The sequence below is a fragment of the Oratosquilla oratoria genome, chromosome 44, assembly GCF_046742065.1.
Source record: "Oratosquilla oratoria isolate Oo_2021 chromosome 44, ASM4674206v1, whole genome shotgun sequence".
In the NCBI taxonomy this organism is placed as follows: domain Eukaryota; kingdom Metazoa; phylum Arthropoda; class Malacostraca; order Stomatopoda; family Squillidae; genus Oratosquilla; species Oratosquilla oratoria.
This window is the reverse complement of record NC_134820.1, coordinates 17,505,729-17,523,228: the sequence shown is the minus strand read 5'-3', so window position 1 is coordinate 17,523,228 and position 17,500 is coordinate 17,505,729. Positions and strand designations below refer to the sequence as shown.

Genomic DNA, 17,500 nt, shown 5'->3' with positions numbered 1-17,500 from the left:
GCGGGGTTTGACATCAGGGTGACTCACAACAAAGCGTATGGTCGCTTTTGAGGCAAAGGCGTCGAGGTAATACACAATAACAATGTGGTAGGTAGCTTAGATGAAGAACAGAGCTATCATGGATAGAACGGCGCGTGGTATAATCTGATACAATGATCTGTTTGCTCGATTGTTTTGACGCTGTAAGAACAATTTTGTACTTCACTGTAAGGTATACCAACTTTCACGCTCTTTATCACTGTTATTCGTTATGACTCTTTCTGTGTTCTGTGACGGAATTTTCACGCTAAATGAGAATCAAACAAGGAATATTGGTCTCAAACTGTCAGGGAGTAGATTTAATTTGGAAGTGGGTAGAAACAACTTCGTCAACATTGTAGTTAATGAATGGAATAAACTTCCTGCAGAGGCAGTGCAATGTAGTACAGTTCGAAGTTTTAAGATTCGTTTAGATAAACACCTAAGCAATATGCTGTAATGCCCACCATTTATTGTTATTTATATTTATTTGTTATTTATTTATTCGTTATTCATTATAAGTTATTGTTATTTTTCTGTTTGTTTTTTGTCATTATCTATGTATCTATTTTATTCATTTATCTACTTTTTCCCTCATTCGACCTAGTTATGGACCAAAAGGTCTCCTGCTGCCATGCTCTTCTTTTGTAATCCTTTGGTATTCACGTTGGTGGGGTTGCCTCAATTCTTCCAGGTGGGCCATTGTGCCACAGTGGTACGTTGAGCCACTATAACTGAGTTGGGTCAAATGGACTCAGTGTCCAGTCGGCCCATAAACATTCAATCAATCAAACCTAAGATATATATACATACATATATATATATATATGTATATATTTATATATATATATACATATATATATATATTATATATGCATATATGTATATTGTATTTCAAATGCGATTCCTCTCCTAGAACGAGCTTTCCTTACGGTTTCAAAGTATATTGATTAAACCATACCTGAAATTGCTAAACTTCTAGCTATTTTCTGTAGTTCATGAAAAAAATTTAATCGTTTGTATTAATGTTTTTACTGCAAATTACCTGTTTCCGAGTCAATTTTGGATAGTACGCCTGAGGATTATCTAGCAAAAATTGAACTTACAAATTCGACAGAAAACATTGCCAAAAAACATTTATACACTAGAGTAAAACCTACAAAAATAAAGAAGAAAAGTCTGTGCTTGCAATGAAAAAAATCTGTGTTAACGACCAATGAAAATTCACGTAAACGACGAATAAACAAAAAATTATGTGGACGACAAATAGAAACCCGAATAAATGACAAATAAAAACCTACACAAGCGACATGAACAACAACAACGCCGACTCTCATGCAGCATATAAAGATTTCGGAGGGCGCCGACTAGTCGCCCGGGATCATCGATAATGTTTACATGTCGATCGCGCCGACACGACGCCTCCATTAGACAACTTCCTTACGTATTCCCCATACTTATGCGTCGCTGTTCGTTACACACCTGGTAAATACCATTTCTTCAACACTAAATCATATCATACATCCACTAGGGTGCCCCTGTTCCACAAGTCCTAACCTAATCTAATCTAACCTAACTTAGCCTAGCCTAGCCTAGCCTAACCTAACCTAACCTACCTCACGTCAAGTTAATAAATTGAGAAAGTTTACAAACCTGAGATTTCCCTCAACTGAATATTATTAATTAGTACTTTATTCTATCTTAATTTTATTTATTCCTTTATTATCATCATTATTACAGCTAGTATTGCCAATGTTTTTTCTTATTACTCTTATTATCATCATCCTCATCCTCATCATTATCATCATCATCATTATTGTTATTACCATTATGGTTACTATCATTAATCATTATGTTGTTGTTGTTGTTGTTGTTGTTGTTGTTGTTGTTACTATTACTATCATCATCATCGTTATCATTATCATCATTAATTCATTTATATAATTTTAATCTATTTAGCTTATTTGTCTATTTATCTATAGATTTATCAGTTTATTCTTAGTTGGAAGCGATGTTGCCCAGTACGCCGTCTGTGGTGAAATATTCGCTCTTTGTGTGGATCAGAATACTTTCTTTTGTAGTGCCACCCCTACAGGGGCCAAAGTATTCACAGAATATTTTGTTTGTCGTCACGCCCCTATAAGAACCATGAACTTCGCTGTACTCCTACTATAGTCACGAAACCACGAGTGAAGTACTAGTGGTAGGTTCTGGTTTCCTCATTAGCGAGGGTACTAGCCCCGGGCCCGAAATGAGGCGAAGACTCTGTCGCGAGATCGGAGAACAAGAAAGACTTCGGAAACGATTGAGACTTCGAGTCGCGAAGAATGTTCGCATTTTGCTTGCTTGACATCGTTTCTTTTCGTGTACTTCTGTGACGTAGGAGGAGCGAGGCCGGCTCTCGGAGTCACGCTGACGGAGAGCGAGTCCGACGTGCCTAATCAATAACCAACACCCGGGCTTAGCCCGCCAGTGCCGGCCAACTAGCCCCACAGGGAGACTAGCAACCAAGCGTCGACTCTACAATCAACTAGCCAAAACTAGTTAGCCCACAGGTCGGATCAGACAGCTGGTCAGACAGGTTAGCCAAGTATGTAGTCAAGAACCATCTGGAGAAAGAGAACTGGGTTGCCAGGTGGTTCAGCTCAACAGCCAGCCAACCAGCTCGACACACACTCGGAAACTCTCGAACTCAGACTTCGTTGAGAGCTCAAAGACGAGCCTAAGTGTCTAAAAACCTGAAACAAGTGGAGGAGCTTCCTCCTCTTTTTCTTCTTCTTAACTGAAGAGCTCTGAGGCCTAATAGGACACGGAGCTACCGAGAGGATTGAAGTCGATGTTATATACTCAGAATAGCCGGATGAGTAGTCTCTGGAACAAATACAAAGTGTACTATTTCATCTGCGATAACTATCGCTTCTATCCTTAGAGACATATAGGCGGTAAAAAAGAAATATATTGGGGACAGTAGAAAGGAGGGTTAATTTTCAGAAGTGCAGACCTACGCGATATAGCAATAGAAAATTAAATAATAATTTTGTAGATTATAACACACTAATGTAATATACGTTATTCTTGGCGGAAATCAATAATAGAAAAAGAGGGATAGTGGAAGTTATAATGGATTTATTCATTTATTTATCTATTTTACTGCAAAGAAGTCTCCGACCACAAAAGAATTCTGCGTGAGTCTGATCCGTAAGGATGTAATTAGAATTCCTGAAATAATGAGTGCATCAAATTTATACATTCCGTACCTTATACGAGGCAGATACAAAGAGACACTACTTAATTTTAAGTGGCTTTATCATTCACCCTGCATGAACGTGTATGTACACGCGCACACATGTATGAATCCACATTCGTTCATACAACAATGCATACACATAACTTTGCAAATATATCCTTATAATCAAACACGTGTGCATAAACACACAATCGAATACACACAGACACACACACACACACACACACACACACACACACACACACACACACACACACACACACACACACACACACACACACACACACACACACACACACGCACGCACTCACATACACACACACACACACACACACACACACACACACACACACACACACACACACACACACACACACACACACACACACACACACACACGTACACACACACGCAAACCATTTTACAACATTAATGTGACTAAGTTGAGAGTAACTTGCTCTTTTACTCCCTCCCTTTAGTCCCCACTAAGAAGAACCGCCTACTCGACGCCAGCTACTTAACTTCCTTCTCATTTAGTTGACGTGCGTGGCTGCAGCATGCAACAGGGCGCCAAAAGACTTGGTTTGCATTCTGCAGCAACGCCGCTTCCTCCTCCTCCTCCTCCTCCTCCTCCCACTACACATCACCCCCACCACCTCTGTGTCTTCTCGTCCACGACTTTTTTTTTTTTCCAGAGAAAGAAAAGTATCAAATGAATAAAAGAGAATAACTTGTTTATCAATGAACTGATCAATAATAAATAATAGAAAAAATAATTAATTTATTAATAGATAAAAGAATGTATAAATAAATGCATAGATACAAAATAGATAAATCAAACTAAATTTATCAAAATACTAGCCGCCCTTTGGAAATAAAGTGTACTTATCCAAGTAGCCTGGGTTATGGTGAATATATATGGTTTTACGGGGAGTTTGTGAACAAACAGACAGGTAGAGGCTACTACTTTATTATAGTAGATACAAATGATAGTTATCCAAGTACCTTGGGTTATAAGGTTTCAGGATATATATGGTTGTAGGGGTCTATCTGCAAAAATCTAGGAGATCGGGAATAATCCCTAACCATACCGCACCTAACTTTAACCCTTAACCCCAGCCAAAATACTTTTTTTTAAATGAAATTTAGTTATCCAAGTACCTGGAGTGACAGGGTATCAGAATATGTATGGTTATGGGGATCTATCTCCAAAACCCTAGGAGGAGTTCGTGAACAAACAAACAGACAGACAAATGATAGTCATCCAAGTACCTTGGGTTATAAGGTTTCAGAATATATATATATGGTTATAGGGGTCTATCTGCAAAAACCTAGGAGTTCGTGAATAATCCCTAACCTAACCATACCCCACCTAACTTTAACCCTTAACCCTAACCAATTTTTTTAATGAAATATAGTTATCCAAGTACCTGGAGTGATAGGGTATCAGAATATATATGGTTATAGGGTCTATCTTCAAAACCCTAGGAGTTCGTGAACAGACAGACAGACAGACAGACAAATGAAAAGTAGTTATCCAAGTTATAAGGTTTCAGAATATATATGGTTATAGGGGTCTATCTGCAAAAACCTAGGAGGAGTTCGTGAATAATCCCTAACCTAACCATACCCCACCTAACTTTAACCCTTAACCCTAACCAAAATAATTATTTTTAAATGAAATATAGTTATCCAAGTACCTGGAGTGATAGGGTATCAGAATATATATGATTATGGGGGTCTATCTCCAAAACGCTAGAAGTTCGTGAACAAACAGACAGACAGAAAGACAGGCTACTACTTCATTATAGTAGAAGATACTATAAAATATAGATAATAAAATCAATCAAATCCAAGAGCACATTTGAACTGACCTAACCTTGCTTAAATCTCACGAAAAACTATAATTAATCGATCTAGTTTTACCCTCCATATAAAAGAAACCCTTGTCAATCCTTTGTAAGCTTGGCTGACCTACCTTAAACCCAAGTCCATTTCAACCTGCATGTATGTGACCTGACCTGACCTCGATTGCCTGGCATGTCCATCCCAGTAGAGGCGACACCTTCCTTTGTTAATTGTGTCAAATTTGCTTCAACCCAGTCTAACCTAGATAAATGTAGGTTAATGCCAACTAAACCTAAGTTATTGCAACAAAAAATCTATTTCAATTTCGTTCCACTACAAATTAGTCCTGACTTCGTTCACCAGATGTCGTGGCTTCAGCTAGATTAATTACTCTTATTGGAGACAAGCGACGGAAGAGATAATTCTAACCGACGTTCTTTTGGTATTACAATTACTAACAGGTACTTGTCGTTGGTGCCTGGACATTCGAGTATAAAACACCTTGTTCAATAAACAAAAATCTCTTAGCCAAGACTGTACCACAATGTTCAGATTTGCTTGTAATGACGTCAGACAAATCTAATCAACTGAAGAGATAAATCCTGGCTCGAACAGGTTTACGAGTAACAAAAAATTTGCTTATTCTAGGATTCGAGTCCCGATTTTTATATACAAACTTTTAGAGTTGACCATATACCTAACATACATGGCGCCCCACAATATCAATTCAACCAGTCCTACTTTATTATTTGTTTAATAATCTATATATTTTTGTGAATCAGAATATAACTGAACCTCCCCCTTTTATTTAATCTTTGTCATCTTACCAATTCATGCAACACCTTGGTAGGTTGCATGAGCTCCACATTATCTACAAAGAGCATAGAGTTCGTACGTCAACAGTAGTTTGCAGCCTTTCTACTGACATTACAAGTGAAAGTTCAGCAAAGTTCAGAACTTACGATAATGGTCTAGAGGTGTGCGCTCAATGGCCAGCTGAAAGTCGTCTACCTCTCTGCAATGGGAGACATAAACATGATCTTTGGCTCCCATGGGACCAGCTGGCTTGTTTAATTTCCCAAATCAGTGACAGCGTCTAGTCTCTTCTGCAAACGCGTTACTATCCTATTCAGCGCAAGGATAGACTCGCGACTCTGATTCATCACTCAAGTTCCCATTTATCCTGAGTCGCACCACTGAACTGAAAAGAATCGTCTACAGTATTTTGCCGCATTGATGAGGAAGTTTAGGGTCAGTAATCTCCCAGATGGAAGTGACACGCGGACAAGACGAACCCCGCGAACTCCGGGTACTTAGTCACTACGTCCACGTGAAATCAGACCAATCCCAATGCACATTCCCACGATTGAAATCTTTCAGATACGTTTCGAAACGACTGTGATTTACAGTTCTTAAACTCTATGCTACGATGAAACTAAATAGATTCACTTTATCTTTATCAAAATTAGATATTCTTTGTGTGTCATTATAGTGAAACCGGTAAAGACTTAAATATTGGTATACGTTAGGTGATATAACGCTAGGGTATTGTCAAATACTTCTCCCGACGGAGAATTGAACTCGTTTGCAATGAATGACAGGAACCATTTTGTGTGATTACAAGAATCTAATCTATCGATCAGTAAAGCAGAACTGCATCGTAAAAACCTTCGCCAGGGTGATCCATTCTCTGATCATTTTTTCTTTTTTCTAATAATGCTAGACAATTCTATTCAGCTAAGGGGTAAACTCATTCGAATAAGGCATAATTTTTCTCCAGAATATGCCTCCTCAGATACTCTTGCGAGTGTTAGAATGAGGCAAAATCAAATAGAGAGAGTACACAAAATACTGACATTTTGTGAAATTGTGTTCGACCCACTTTATACGACGCAGAAGGGAACGACAACTCGTGACGTAATGTCGCTGACGCTTTGTCTTGTTGAATCGACGCACGCCCAAAGCGACGCTGGCTTGGAGTTGGTTATATCATTCACACAAATACTGCAATTGCACGCCCACTTCCTAACGCTTTTATTCAGTCTAGGACCTGACGTCGCTGAGATGGTAGTGTTTGCTGAATAAGACTGCCTTAGCTCGAGAGCTGTTGCCCTCGAAAAGAGTAGAGGTGTCTGACATGATGAAGAAGGTGAGAATAGAGATGATACTGCAGATGAAGAAGATGATACTGATAAAGGTAATAATGAAGATGGTGAAGATGGTGTTGTTGTTGTTAATGTTGCTGTTGTTGATGACATTGATATTGATGATGATGATGATGATGATGATGATGATGATGATGATGATGATGATGATGATGATGATGATGATGATGATGATGATGATGATGATGATGATGGTGTTGATGATGATGATGATGATGATGATGATGATGATGATGATGATGATGATGATGATGATGATGATGATGATGATGATGATGATGATGATGATGATGATGATGATGATGATGACGACGACAATGACAAGGACAAAGACGACGACAACAACGACGACGATGATAACGAAGACAACGACGATGACAATGACAAAGACGACAACAACGATGACGACGACGACGACGACGATCATGACGACGACAAAAACGATGATGACGACGACGACGATGATAACGATAACGTAACCCAAGTCCAATTCAATCACATCCATTCTTATTAAGTATGTGGTGGTGGTGGGGTTAATCTCGATGAAAAACCTGATTTTGAAAAAGGGCGTGTCCTGGAAAGGGCGTGGCCCAGGATGACAAAGCACGGGGCACTTGGTTCACAACTTTCATTCTTGCTGTGAGCTAACTGCTTCATACAGGTGTAGGACGGTTCCCTAACTAACCTCTCTAACCTTGCTCAGTTAACCTCATCAACACAACCCTTTCCCTCCAGTGCAGAAGGCTGGGGAGTTACCTCAGCTGAATAAAACCTTATAACGGCATAGGAAATAAAATTCTGTAAGTGAGGTAATAAAATCTATAGGTTTAAGATTACTCTCAACACTCGCCCACCGGAAAAGGGGCGGGGCCAATCAGCTGAACAACATCGCCTTCGGGTGATGCAAAATAAGCGGCATTTGTCTTAAAGAGGCTCGAGAGGGCTCAAGATTCGAAAATCGATTTTTATTAAGTTCAGGGTGGCTACCTAATATCTCTCTATCACCCTCGCCCCACTCAACACCCCTACCCTCCCACCTTCCACCTCCCACCTCCTTCGATACTCTTCCCACCTCGTAATTCCCTGCTACCCATCCGTCTCCCACATCCTACCTCCCTCGCTCCTCTTTCCCCTCCTCTCCTCTTCTCCCCCCTCCCGCCGACCGAAAGGAGTATAATAACAAAAGAATAAGAACAAGAAACCATAAGGAAAGAACAACAAACAATAGAGTGCTTGAGCGGAAAGGGCGCGGGGCTAGATGGAGAGTTGGGGAGAGGATAGGAGAGAGGGAGAGACGAGTGAGGGAGAGAGCGAGGTAGTGTGTGGTGGGGGGTGGGGGAGGATCGTGGGAATATAAAATGTGGTGTTAGGGAATGGGGGGAGGGACACCTTGACGTTGGTGGGTGGGTGGGAGAGAGGGGGAAGTGGCGGGGAGGGGGGGAGGGGGGGCTGTGGAGTTGGCCAGGAGAGAAGGGGGGAGTGGGGAGGGGGAATGGGGGGAGAGTGAGTTGAGCTCTGACACGAACTTAGGCCGTTATTTACGATAAGATAATGACATGGTCGTCGGACCAGAAGCAAAGCGCAAGGGACTTTCACCTCAATTCCCATGGTGTACAGGTGTCAGGATTCTTTGGGGAATCCCTGGATTTCGGTAACGCCGACCGCGTCTTGGAAATGACCTGTGCCCTTCTTCTCTATCTCAAATAAAGAAAAAATAAAAAAAACTTCTGGGTATGGACTTTTTGTATCTAAAAAGATATGTATCTAAAAAGATATTGTGACGTTTACACTTTCTTCTATAGACTTTTTTTTTTTTTACTTTCTTCTTCTTTTGATGAAGAAAATAGACTCCAATCTTAAGTTCTCGATCAGCTGATAATGTAATAATAATAGTGATAACTAACAAAAACAATAACGATAAATACAGTAATAGTAATACTACTTCTACAAGTAATACTACCAACAACAGCGAGGCCTCATTTCATCTATGTTCCCATATCAAATCAATTACAACTAATAAATAACAATAATAAATAATACCAATAAATAATAATAAATAACAATAAATAACTAAAATAGATATTAGTACTAATAAATAACTAATAAATAACAATACACGCGATGCGATGCGAAGCGAAGCGATTCAGGCATGGAATTAAAAGTGAATTATGTTTGAAAAGATGTTAATCTGTTCACTGGAAACTATTCAGTGTATGTATAAACTTTCCCACGTTTACATACTAGCTATTGCACTATCATGGCGGAGGTGGGTTGAACGCAAAAATTCGTGTATGTGTAACTCGAGCATACAAATATAAGAAAGTTGTGCTCAACTTATATCTCTCTTGATAGCGCAATGGGCTAAGTCACTGACACTTTGTCACGTCCGAGCTGAGTTCGAGTCCTCGGCTCGACCACGTTTCAATTTCCAACATATGCTTCCTTCGAGCTCCTCGTCAGTCTCGACTGCGATGGCATGGAATTAAAAGTGAATTGTGGTTGAAAAGATGTTAATCTGTTCACTGGGAACCATTCAGTGTATATATATATATATATATATATATATATATATATATATATATATATATATATACATATATATATATATACATGTATGTATATATATATATGTATATATATATATATGTATGTATGTATATATATACATATATATATATATACATATATTCTACATCTTTCTGGGCAGTGTCCGTCATCATACGGCAACGGGGCAGGTACCGAACACAATGGGGTCTCGATCGATACTCGCCTCGTTTCAATCCGGAATTATCCAGAAAGAACTCCGGGAAGGCAGACACTATGATGAACAAGTTAAGATAGCTACCAGGTAACGGTGATCCATGACTTCCACATGCTGGAGGAATGGTGTGATGTATGGCCCAGTCATCCCTCACAGCGTTGCATGCTAAGGAACAATTCCCTGTGACCGAAATACAGTGATTGGTGATCAGATGATGGGGGCGAGGGCAAGGGATTGGGAACAACTGGTCTTTCCAGTGCAAGAGTCATCCTTCCAGGTGAATAAAATCGTCCAGGTTTGGCTGTATCTTGCTGCTGTGTCTTGTTGTTGTGTCTTGCTGCTGTGTCTTGGTGCATTGCTTCTGATACCCAAGTTTCGGGCGGAGGAACACGGGTGGCCCTTCATCCAAAAGGAGCTAAGAGGGACGCAAATGGGCGTCGAGTGGGTGTAGGGTGGGTTCACGCCTGAGCTGGCTATCTCCCTTATATGTAGAAAGAAGCCTTTTGATATATAAATAGATAGATCAGTCTGGCTAAAAATGAATATGAAATGTGACAGTGAATTTGTTTATCACGGTAACATGAATGCCTCCGCGTCTCTCGGGACTCTTCGATGAAAAAAAAATATATATATATCAAGGCACTTTGCTCCTATAGTTTTGTCTTCAAGAAAAAATAAAGTGTGTGTAAAGTCGCTCTATTCCTGCGGTTTTGTCTAAAAGAGAAGTGTGTAAAGACACTATTCCTGCGGTTTTTTTTTCTAAAAAAAAAAAAAAAATGAAGAAACTATGTTCACGCATTTTTGCCATCAAGGAATAAAAACCTGTGACGGCACCTCCTTATTGTGTCCCCGTGTTAACCTGCTGCCTTCCGGTGGTACTCGTATGTCCTCGGGGCAGGTGAGCCAAAGAAATCTGTACAACAAGAAAACCGGCGTACTAAGGTGGAAGCATATTGCTCATTGCAACCAGGAACGCCCTTGAGACGTGACGTGTGCTGCAGAAAACGTGTGCGATATGCGACATGCAACTACTGTTATCATTTGAAGCATCTCGTTCCCTCCCCTTGCAACAACACTACCCCCACCACTCAACGACAACAGTCCCACCATCACCACAATGCAGGTCTACTCCAACCCCAGCCTAGCTTCTAGACAAATTACCCGGTTTTCATTTACTTTCATTGTTTTTTTTTATATTTTTGTTGAGAAATGGAATGTTATAAGGATTCTGAGTATTACTAATGCATTATGTACGTCTGAACTAGATTTACCATAGTACACAAAAAATAAATATCTTCTGTTTTACTCCTTAGCCTGGCTTCTAGACAAATTACCGGTTTTCATTTACTTTCATTGTTTTTTTTTCAAATATTTTCGTTTATAAATTAAATAGAATGTTATTAGGATTCTGAGTGTTACTAATGTATTATGTACGTCTGAACTAGATTTACCATCAGTACACGAAAAAAATATCCTCTGTTTTACTCCACCAGGTTTTATAATTTATTTACGAAAAGTATAATCAAAATTTCCACGAATATTCATGTATTTGTTTAAAGTAAATTGCCAGAAGTTTTCATCTTTCATACTACGAAGAAATTGTTTCCAATTTTCCATCAGGGTCTGTAATTGATTGTAAAACAAGAGCCTCAACCTTTCCACAATTATGTGCGGATCTTGTGGAAATTGTTCATTGTGTGTTACTGTTTTTTCACGTGTTAACCCTCGTGATGTGTTTTTAACTTCTTTGTATGCATCCTCTGTTCTGAGGTCCTTCAGAGGGAAATGCACCATTACTGACACCCCTTGGGCAAAGGCTATTAGCATTGCTGGCAACAAAAACAGGCTACAAATAGATCTACAGTGTAAAAGGACAACATTCAAGTGTTTTATACATTGTGCCTCCACGTACTGTACACGGTCTTTAGGTCATTCCCATTCATATTTTTTGTTGGTAAGGGCTTAGTATCTCATACTAGCGGGTACTAACATCTCCTTATTCGGCAGAAGTCGTCACCATGCTGACCTGAAGGAAGACTGGCGGGGGCCGGGACCAGCGAATGCCGAGCACCTCACCAGTCCCAAGGAGCACTCGAACCACCACGACATCGACGACGACGCCGCCTCTGGGAGAGGAGTGACATGGGCCAACGGTGTCCTCAAGAGGAACATTCTTAGACTTTAAGTGGACTGCGGACTCGTTTGCAACGAGGTCCGACCAGATTCCCTTAATCGTGGCCGCCCAGGAAGCCACCCTCGACATGGCCGAGGAGGAGGAACAAGCCGCTAAGGCTCCTCCTCCGGAGCCCGAGGAACCGGAACCCACCTTCCTTGACACCCTTCGGTTTTACCTCACCGCCTTCTTCACCCTCTTAGCCTGCTTCAGCTCCTTTGCCTTCCTTTTCCTCGTCCCCTTCGTCATCGACCCAGCCTTCGCCACCATCCTGGCCAACTTCAACCCAGAACCCATGACCTGTGTGACCAGCAACACCGAGTACTACTTCGGTCAGAGCAAGTGCAAGTGGTCCTCTTGTCGCGAAGGATGCACCAAGGACGTGTTCCAGTGTATGCACGTCTACGTGAACTACCTGAAGGACGACTCCGGTGTGTTCAAGGGGACAAACTTCACCAACCCAGACGATATGGACAAGTATGACTGGACAATGGCCAACGCCACGCTTTATCCGAACGTCAAAGGATGCGGGTACCCCCCTGACGTCAACTGCAGCATTTTCAACCGAACATACGCCGTCATTGGCTCCACCTATCCCTGCTACTTCTCGGAGAGTAAACCCTACATCGTCCTCACCGAGCTGAACCTCGACCAGACGACGATGGACCTTGTGTATGCGATCATCCTCCCATGGGGATGTTTCCTGGTGTCTATGCTTTACCTCTTCCTCACCTTCTTGGGCATGCGGAAGCCAGACATGCCAGCCGATGTGCCACAGGAGATCAGTTCGGCAAAGGCTTCCAAGGAAGCCTCCAACTACTCCTTGAGGTCTATTGGCAAGACGATCAACCAAGGCATGACCAAGCTGCGTGGTGATCAGGATGACAAAGGGTAGGTGTTCCTTCCTGCCCAGTAGATACTCCGTCCTTTGTCCTTGTCCTCAACACCTTCGCTAACACCAATTTTTCCCTCTCTCCTCTCTTTCTCTCTCTCTCTCTTTCTCTTTCTCCTATACCGGCACTTCCCCTGTGTTGAACCCTTATGTGAATCCTATAATTTGTTACTTTTTCCGCTACAAAACTTGAAATATAACTAGATGTGTGAAACCAATGATACAATTAAAAAAAAGGCGTCGTGATCTATCTTTTATGTTTTCTTTAATGTTTCTTTTGAATTTCAGATCTATTCTTACATTCACATAGAATATGATCGTTTAGATATGTTGTTCCACCGTTTACCACTATAAATATATGTATACATAGACCCATATGTATATATATATCTATATGTATATCCATACAAAACTATATATATGTGTGTTACCTGTTCCCCTTTAGATGTTGTTCACCTGATCAAGCTTTTAATCTTACCTCCGTCAAGTTTGCTTAAAAAAAAAAAAAAAAAAAAAAAAAAAGGATTATGGACGTAGTCAATTGATTTGCTTGGGAACACTCTGTCAGCATTCCTCTCCGCCCCGGCGCGAGGCTAACAAGTATCCGTGCGAGGCTACTTAGATCTTTGGCGTCATTAAAGAAAATTAACGTTTGAGTTTGTGTACGAATTTATGAGACTAAACTAGACTTAAATTTTGATACAGTGCCCGCATAGAAAAATTGATATCTTTAGCTGAAAAAGAGATATCTATCACAACCGACCAGTTCGCATCTCTCCAGCGTTTGCGTCGTCTACATTTACTTGAGAGAAAGGAGCACAAGAACAACTTAGATTAGGGTTAGCAAGTCATTGTACGCTCCCTTCTAATCCAAAAATTACTTTTGTCAGAACGGTTCTTGCTAGCTTATTACAAAATATGCTGAAAAAAAGGGTATACAAAATTATATTGTACATAGACATTGTCGTTATTTGATTAATTGAAAAGTACTCTCTATTTTCCATTGAGCTATAAGTACTCTCTATTTTCCATTGCGCTAAGTCTATCTAGACATTAAATTCATTTTCCTTACCCACGAAACAAAAATTCTTGTAAAATTCTGTAGCGACAGACCAACAAACGTCAAGTTACATTCATGTCACGTGCCTCCAACATGTAACCAAAAACGTCACTGACACAAAACGAACCCTGAGATAAAATCATGTTGATGCACTCGCAGAAACAGTACTATGAAGAGTAACGTATAAGAGCCGAAGCCTGCATCACACGGAGCGCCACTGGGATTGAAAATTCGTATCGCGGTTAATTCGCACAAACAAAAACGTTGCAGGAAACCGCATGGACGAAAGGCTAGCGTCATTACTGGTATCTGTGTTTATGATCTGATGCCAACGTTACTGACCACTTACATTTTCAACATAAAAAAAATAGCGACTGACAACACATTAAGAAACAAAATACAGAATACATTGCATTCCACTCAGTGGACCAGACGAATCTGATACATTATTACATCATTTGGATATAGTCACAGAATGCGTAATGGCTAAAAATTTCACAGGTACATGATTACTATGCAAAATATGAAGCCCAGATACTGTTAAATCGAAGTGATTTTACTAACTTAACCAATCTTGACACCATGATCTTCTATAAAGATTTTTTTTAGCCAAAGACAAACGATTTATTCACCTAAGAGGATGATTCCGGATAAGATGGAGGCTCCTATTTCTTGTTACGCTTATCTGTGGTCTGTCCTTTGACATGAAGGTACTCACCAACTCCGGAACTAAACACTAATGAGCTTAAGCCGGGAGGCACAAGCCGACGCTCTCATTACTTTGGTCCTATGTGACTTGATGGCCGAGGCAGGAGGCAATTACCAGTATGAACTGGGAGTAAACCTCAGGTACTCACGAGATAGGGTCGACACCGAATCCGCCACAGTTACAAGTCATATGAGATCAGCTTGAACAGATACCTCGAGATATCCAATGTCCCTAAGTAGTGGACACTGACGAAGAAAAAACGAGAAGCTCATGTATCATCCGTGCTTATCTTTTGCTATTCTTTAACCTCATAAAGACCACTTGAACAAGGTACCAAATCATAATGCATCCACGAACCGGTGTCCCTAAGCATTAGAAACTGATGAAGGAAGAACGAGAGGCTTATATATCTCCTGTACTTATGTTTTGCTGTTCTTTAACCTCCTAGAGACCACTCGAACAAGGTACCAAATCATAATGCATCCACGAACCGGTGTCCCTAAGCATTAAAAACTGACGAAGGAAGAACGAGAGGCTTATATATCTCCTGTGCTTATGTTTTGCGGTTCTTTAAGCTCCTAGAGACCATTTGTACAAGGAACCAAATAAGATTGCATCCACTAACCGGTGTCCCTAAGCATCAAAAACTGACGAAGGAAAAACGAGAGGCTTATATATCTCCCGTGCTTATGTTTTGCTGTTCTTTAAGCTCCTAGAGACCACTTGTACAAGGAACCAAATCATATTGCATCCACTAACCGGTGTCCCTAAGCATTAGAAACTGACGAAGGAAGAACGAGAGGTTTATATATCTCCCTGTGCTTATGTTTTGCTGTTCTTTCAGTTCCTAGAGACCACTTGTACAAGGAACCAAATCATATTGCATCCACTAACCGGTGTCCCTAAGCATTAGAAACTGACGAAGGAATAACGAGAGGTTTATATATCTCCCTGTGCTTATGTTTTGCTGTTCTTTTAGCTCCTGAACAAAGAACCAAATCATAATGCTTCCTGAACAAGGAACCAAATCATAAGGCTTCCACTAACCGGTGTCCCTAATTATTAGAAACTGACGAAGGAAGAACGAGAGGCTTATATATCTCCCCGTGCTTATGTTTTGCTGTTCTTTAAGCTCCTGAAGACCATTTTAACAAGGAACCAAATCATAATGCATCCATTAACCATTAGTTTTAAGTACCTGGTCCCACTTGAGGTCCCCGAAGGGGTCGATGGAGCCCATTTTGAGAAACGTTGCCCAAGGGGACACGTGACTTGCCCCTTGGTAGATGCTATTCTCCCCCTGAAGCTCAAGAATAAGATTGGCGTTGAGCTAAGTGTGATGCAAAACGACGCAACAAACCCGATATGAAAACAAGACGACTTGACGTCATTGAAAAACTCAAGCATCCATGACGTCATAATTTATGTTCTTCATCGATTCCCTTTTCAGGAGGTATGGAGATTTGCAGTTCATAGAAATGCTATGAAATCTTTAAGTAAAGAAAATGTACGTTGAATTTTCAGATTCTCCAGCCTCGGTTGTAGTGGGTTATGAGACGAAATGGAAAGAAATTTCTGTACACAAGTTATCTATAACTTAACTGAAGCATTTTGATAAAACACCAATTAGAAGACCTTTTTCCCAAGCAACGAAGCTAACGGTATGACTGCAAATCGAAGATGCATATGCAATTGACACAATCTGGTTCCTTTCAGATCTGCACGCTTATACCAGCAATTCCGAGAGTCCTTGTCACAGGTTTTCAGGACAATGCTTCCTGCAGTGTTTTTGTTGGTGCGATCCCATTATCTATATAAAATAAAAGGAAAACTGAATGCAATCAAGTAACTACCCCGATGTCTTTCTTTCACTGGTGGTCAACGTTTCACGCTCTGTTCTAAAGACTCAATTTTGGGTCTTCCCTGTAAACCGGAGAATCTCAATGACGTCATGTCGTCGTATCTTTTTGAAATAACGAAAGTTTACACAAGAAGGCCCTGCAATAGATACCACCCGTCATACTATTTATCATGAATACCTTTGCTTTCCCCAGTGAATCTGACCTAACTTTACTTGTTATTCGCATCGTGACGTCACATCATGCGCGTAGACAGACCCCTTCACTCCCAGTGAACGTTAAGAGTTCGGAAAGTGGGAGAGTCACTTTGCTGACACCGAGAAATCCCTCGCAAAGTTCGCGTCCTCTTATTTCTGTATCACAGAACCTATGTTTAACGCTCGCCCTTCCACTCTGTGCGACCCTACCCTCCTTGCTCATCTACCAAACCTTCTTGCTCTGAGTCCTTTCCACCCGAAGACTTCCAACCTGACACTCTCCTGCCTGGTTGTCGCCGGCTCTTCATCACAAGCCGAGTCCTTCCTTCCCGGGGTCATAAACTTGCGATCTTCCAAAAGAGGCATCGCACAAACCCCATCAGTCCATGCATGATCAGTTCATGTTAGACGACCGTTCCCTTCCTCTCCCTCCTCTTCCTCCTCCACTTCATTGTCCGTTAGCTTTCCGTAATGTTGTTATTACTGAAGGCCATGTATGCATCGCCATTACTTGTTATCAATCTTTGTTACTGTCTTCCTTTTTTTCCTTCCTTCTTTCCTTCCTTCCTTC

At 40.8% G+C, this 17,500-nt stretch overlaps 1 protein-coding gene across 11 annotated transcripts in view; it reads left to right on the top strand.

Annotated features, from left to right (window-relative positions):
- The window catches only part of LOC143022429 (protein tipE-like), an 86,491-nt gene that overhangs the window by 12,214 nt on the left and 56,777 nt on the right, over positions 1 to 17,500 (top strand). For 10 of the 11 annotated variants that reach the window (XR_012966053.1, XR_012966054.1, XR_012966051.1 and 7 more), the window contains exon 3: positions 12,047 to 13,103. Coding sequence is in view for 6 of the 11 variants with exons in the window: in XM_076180649.1 (XP_076036764.1) it covers positions 12,301 to 13,103 (803 nt within the window). In the remaining 5 variants the exon portion in view is untranslated. The remainder of the gene's footprint in view (positions 1 to 12,046; positions 13,104 to 17,500) is intronic. The other variant, XR_012966052.1, reaches the window with a different exon arrangement.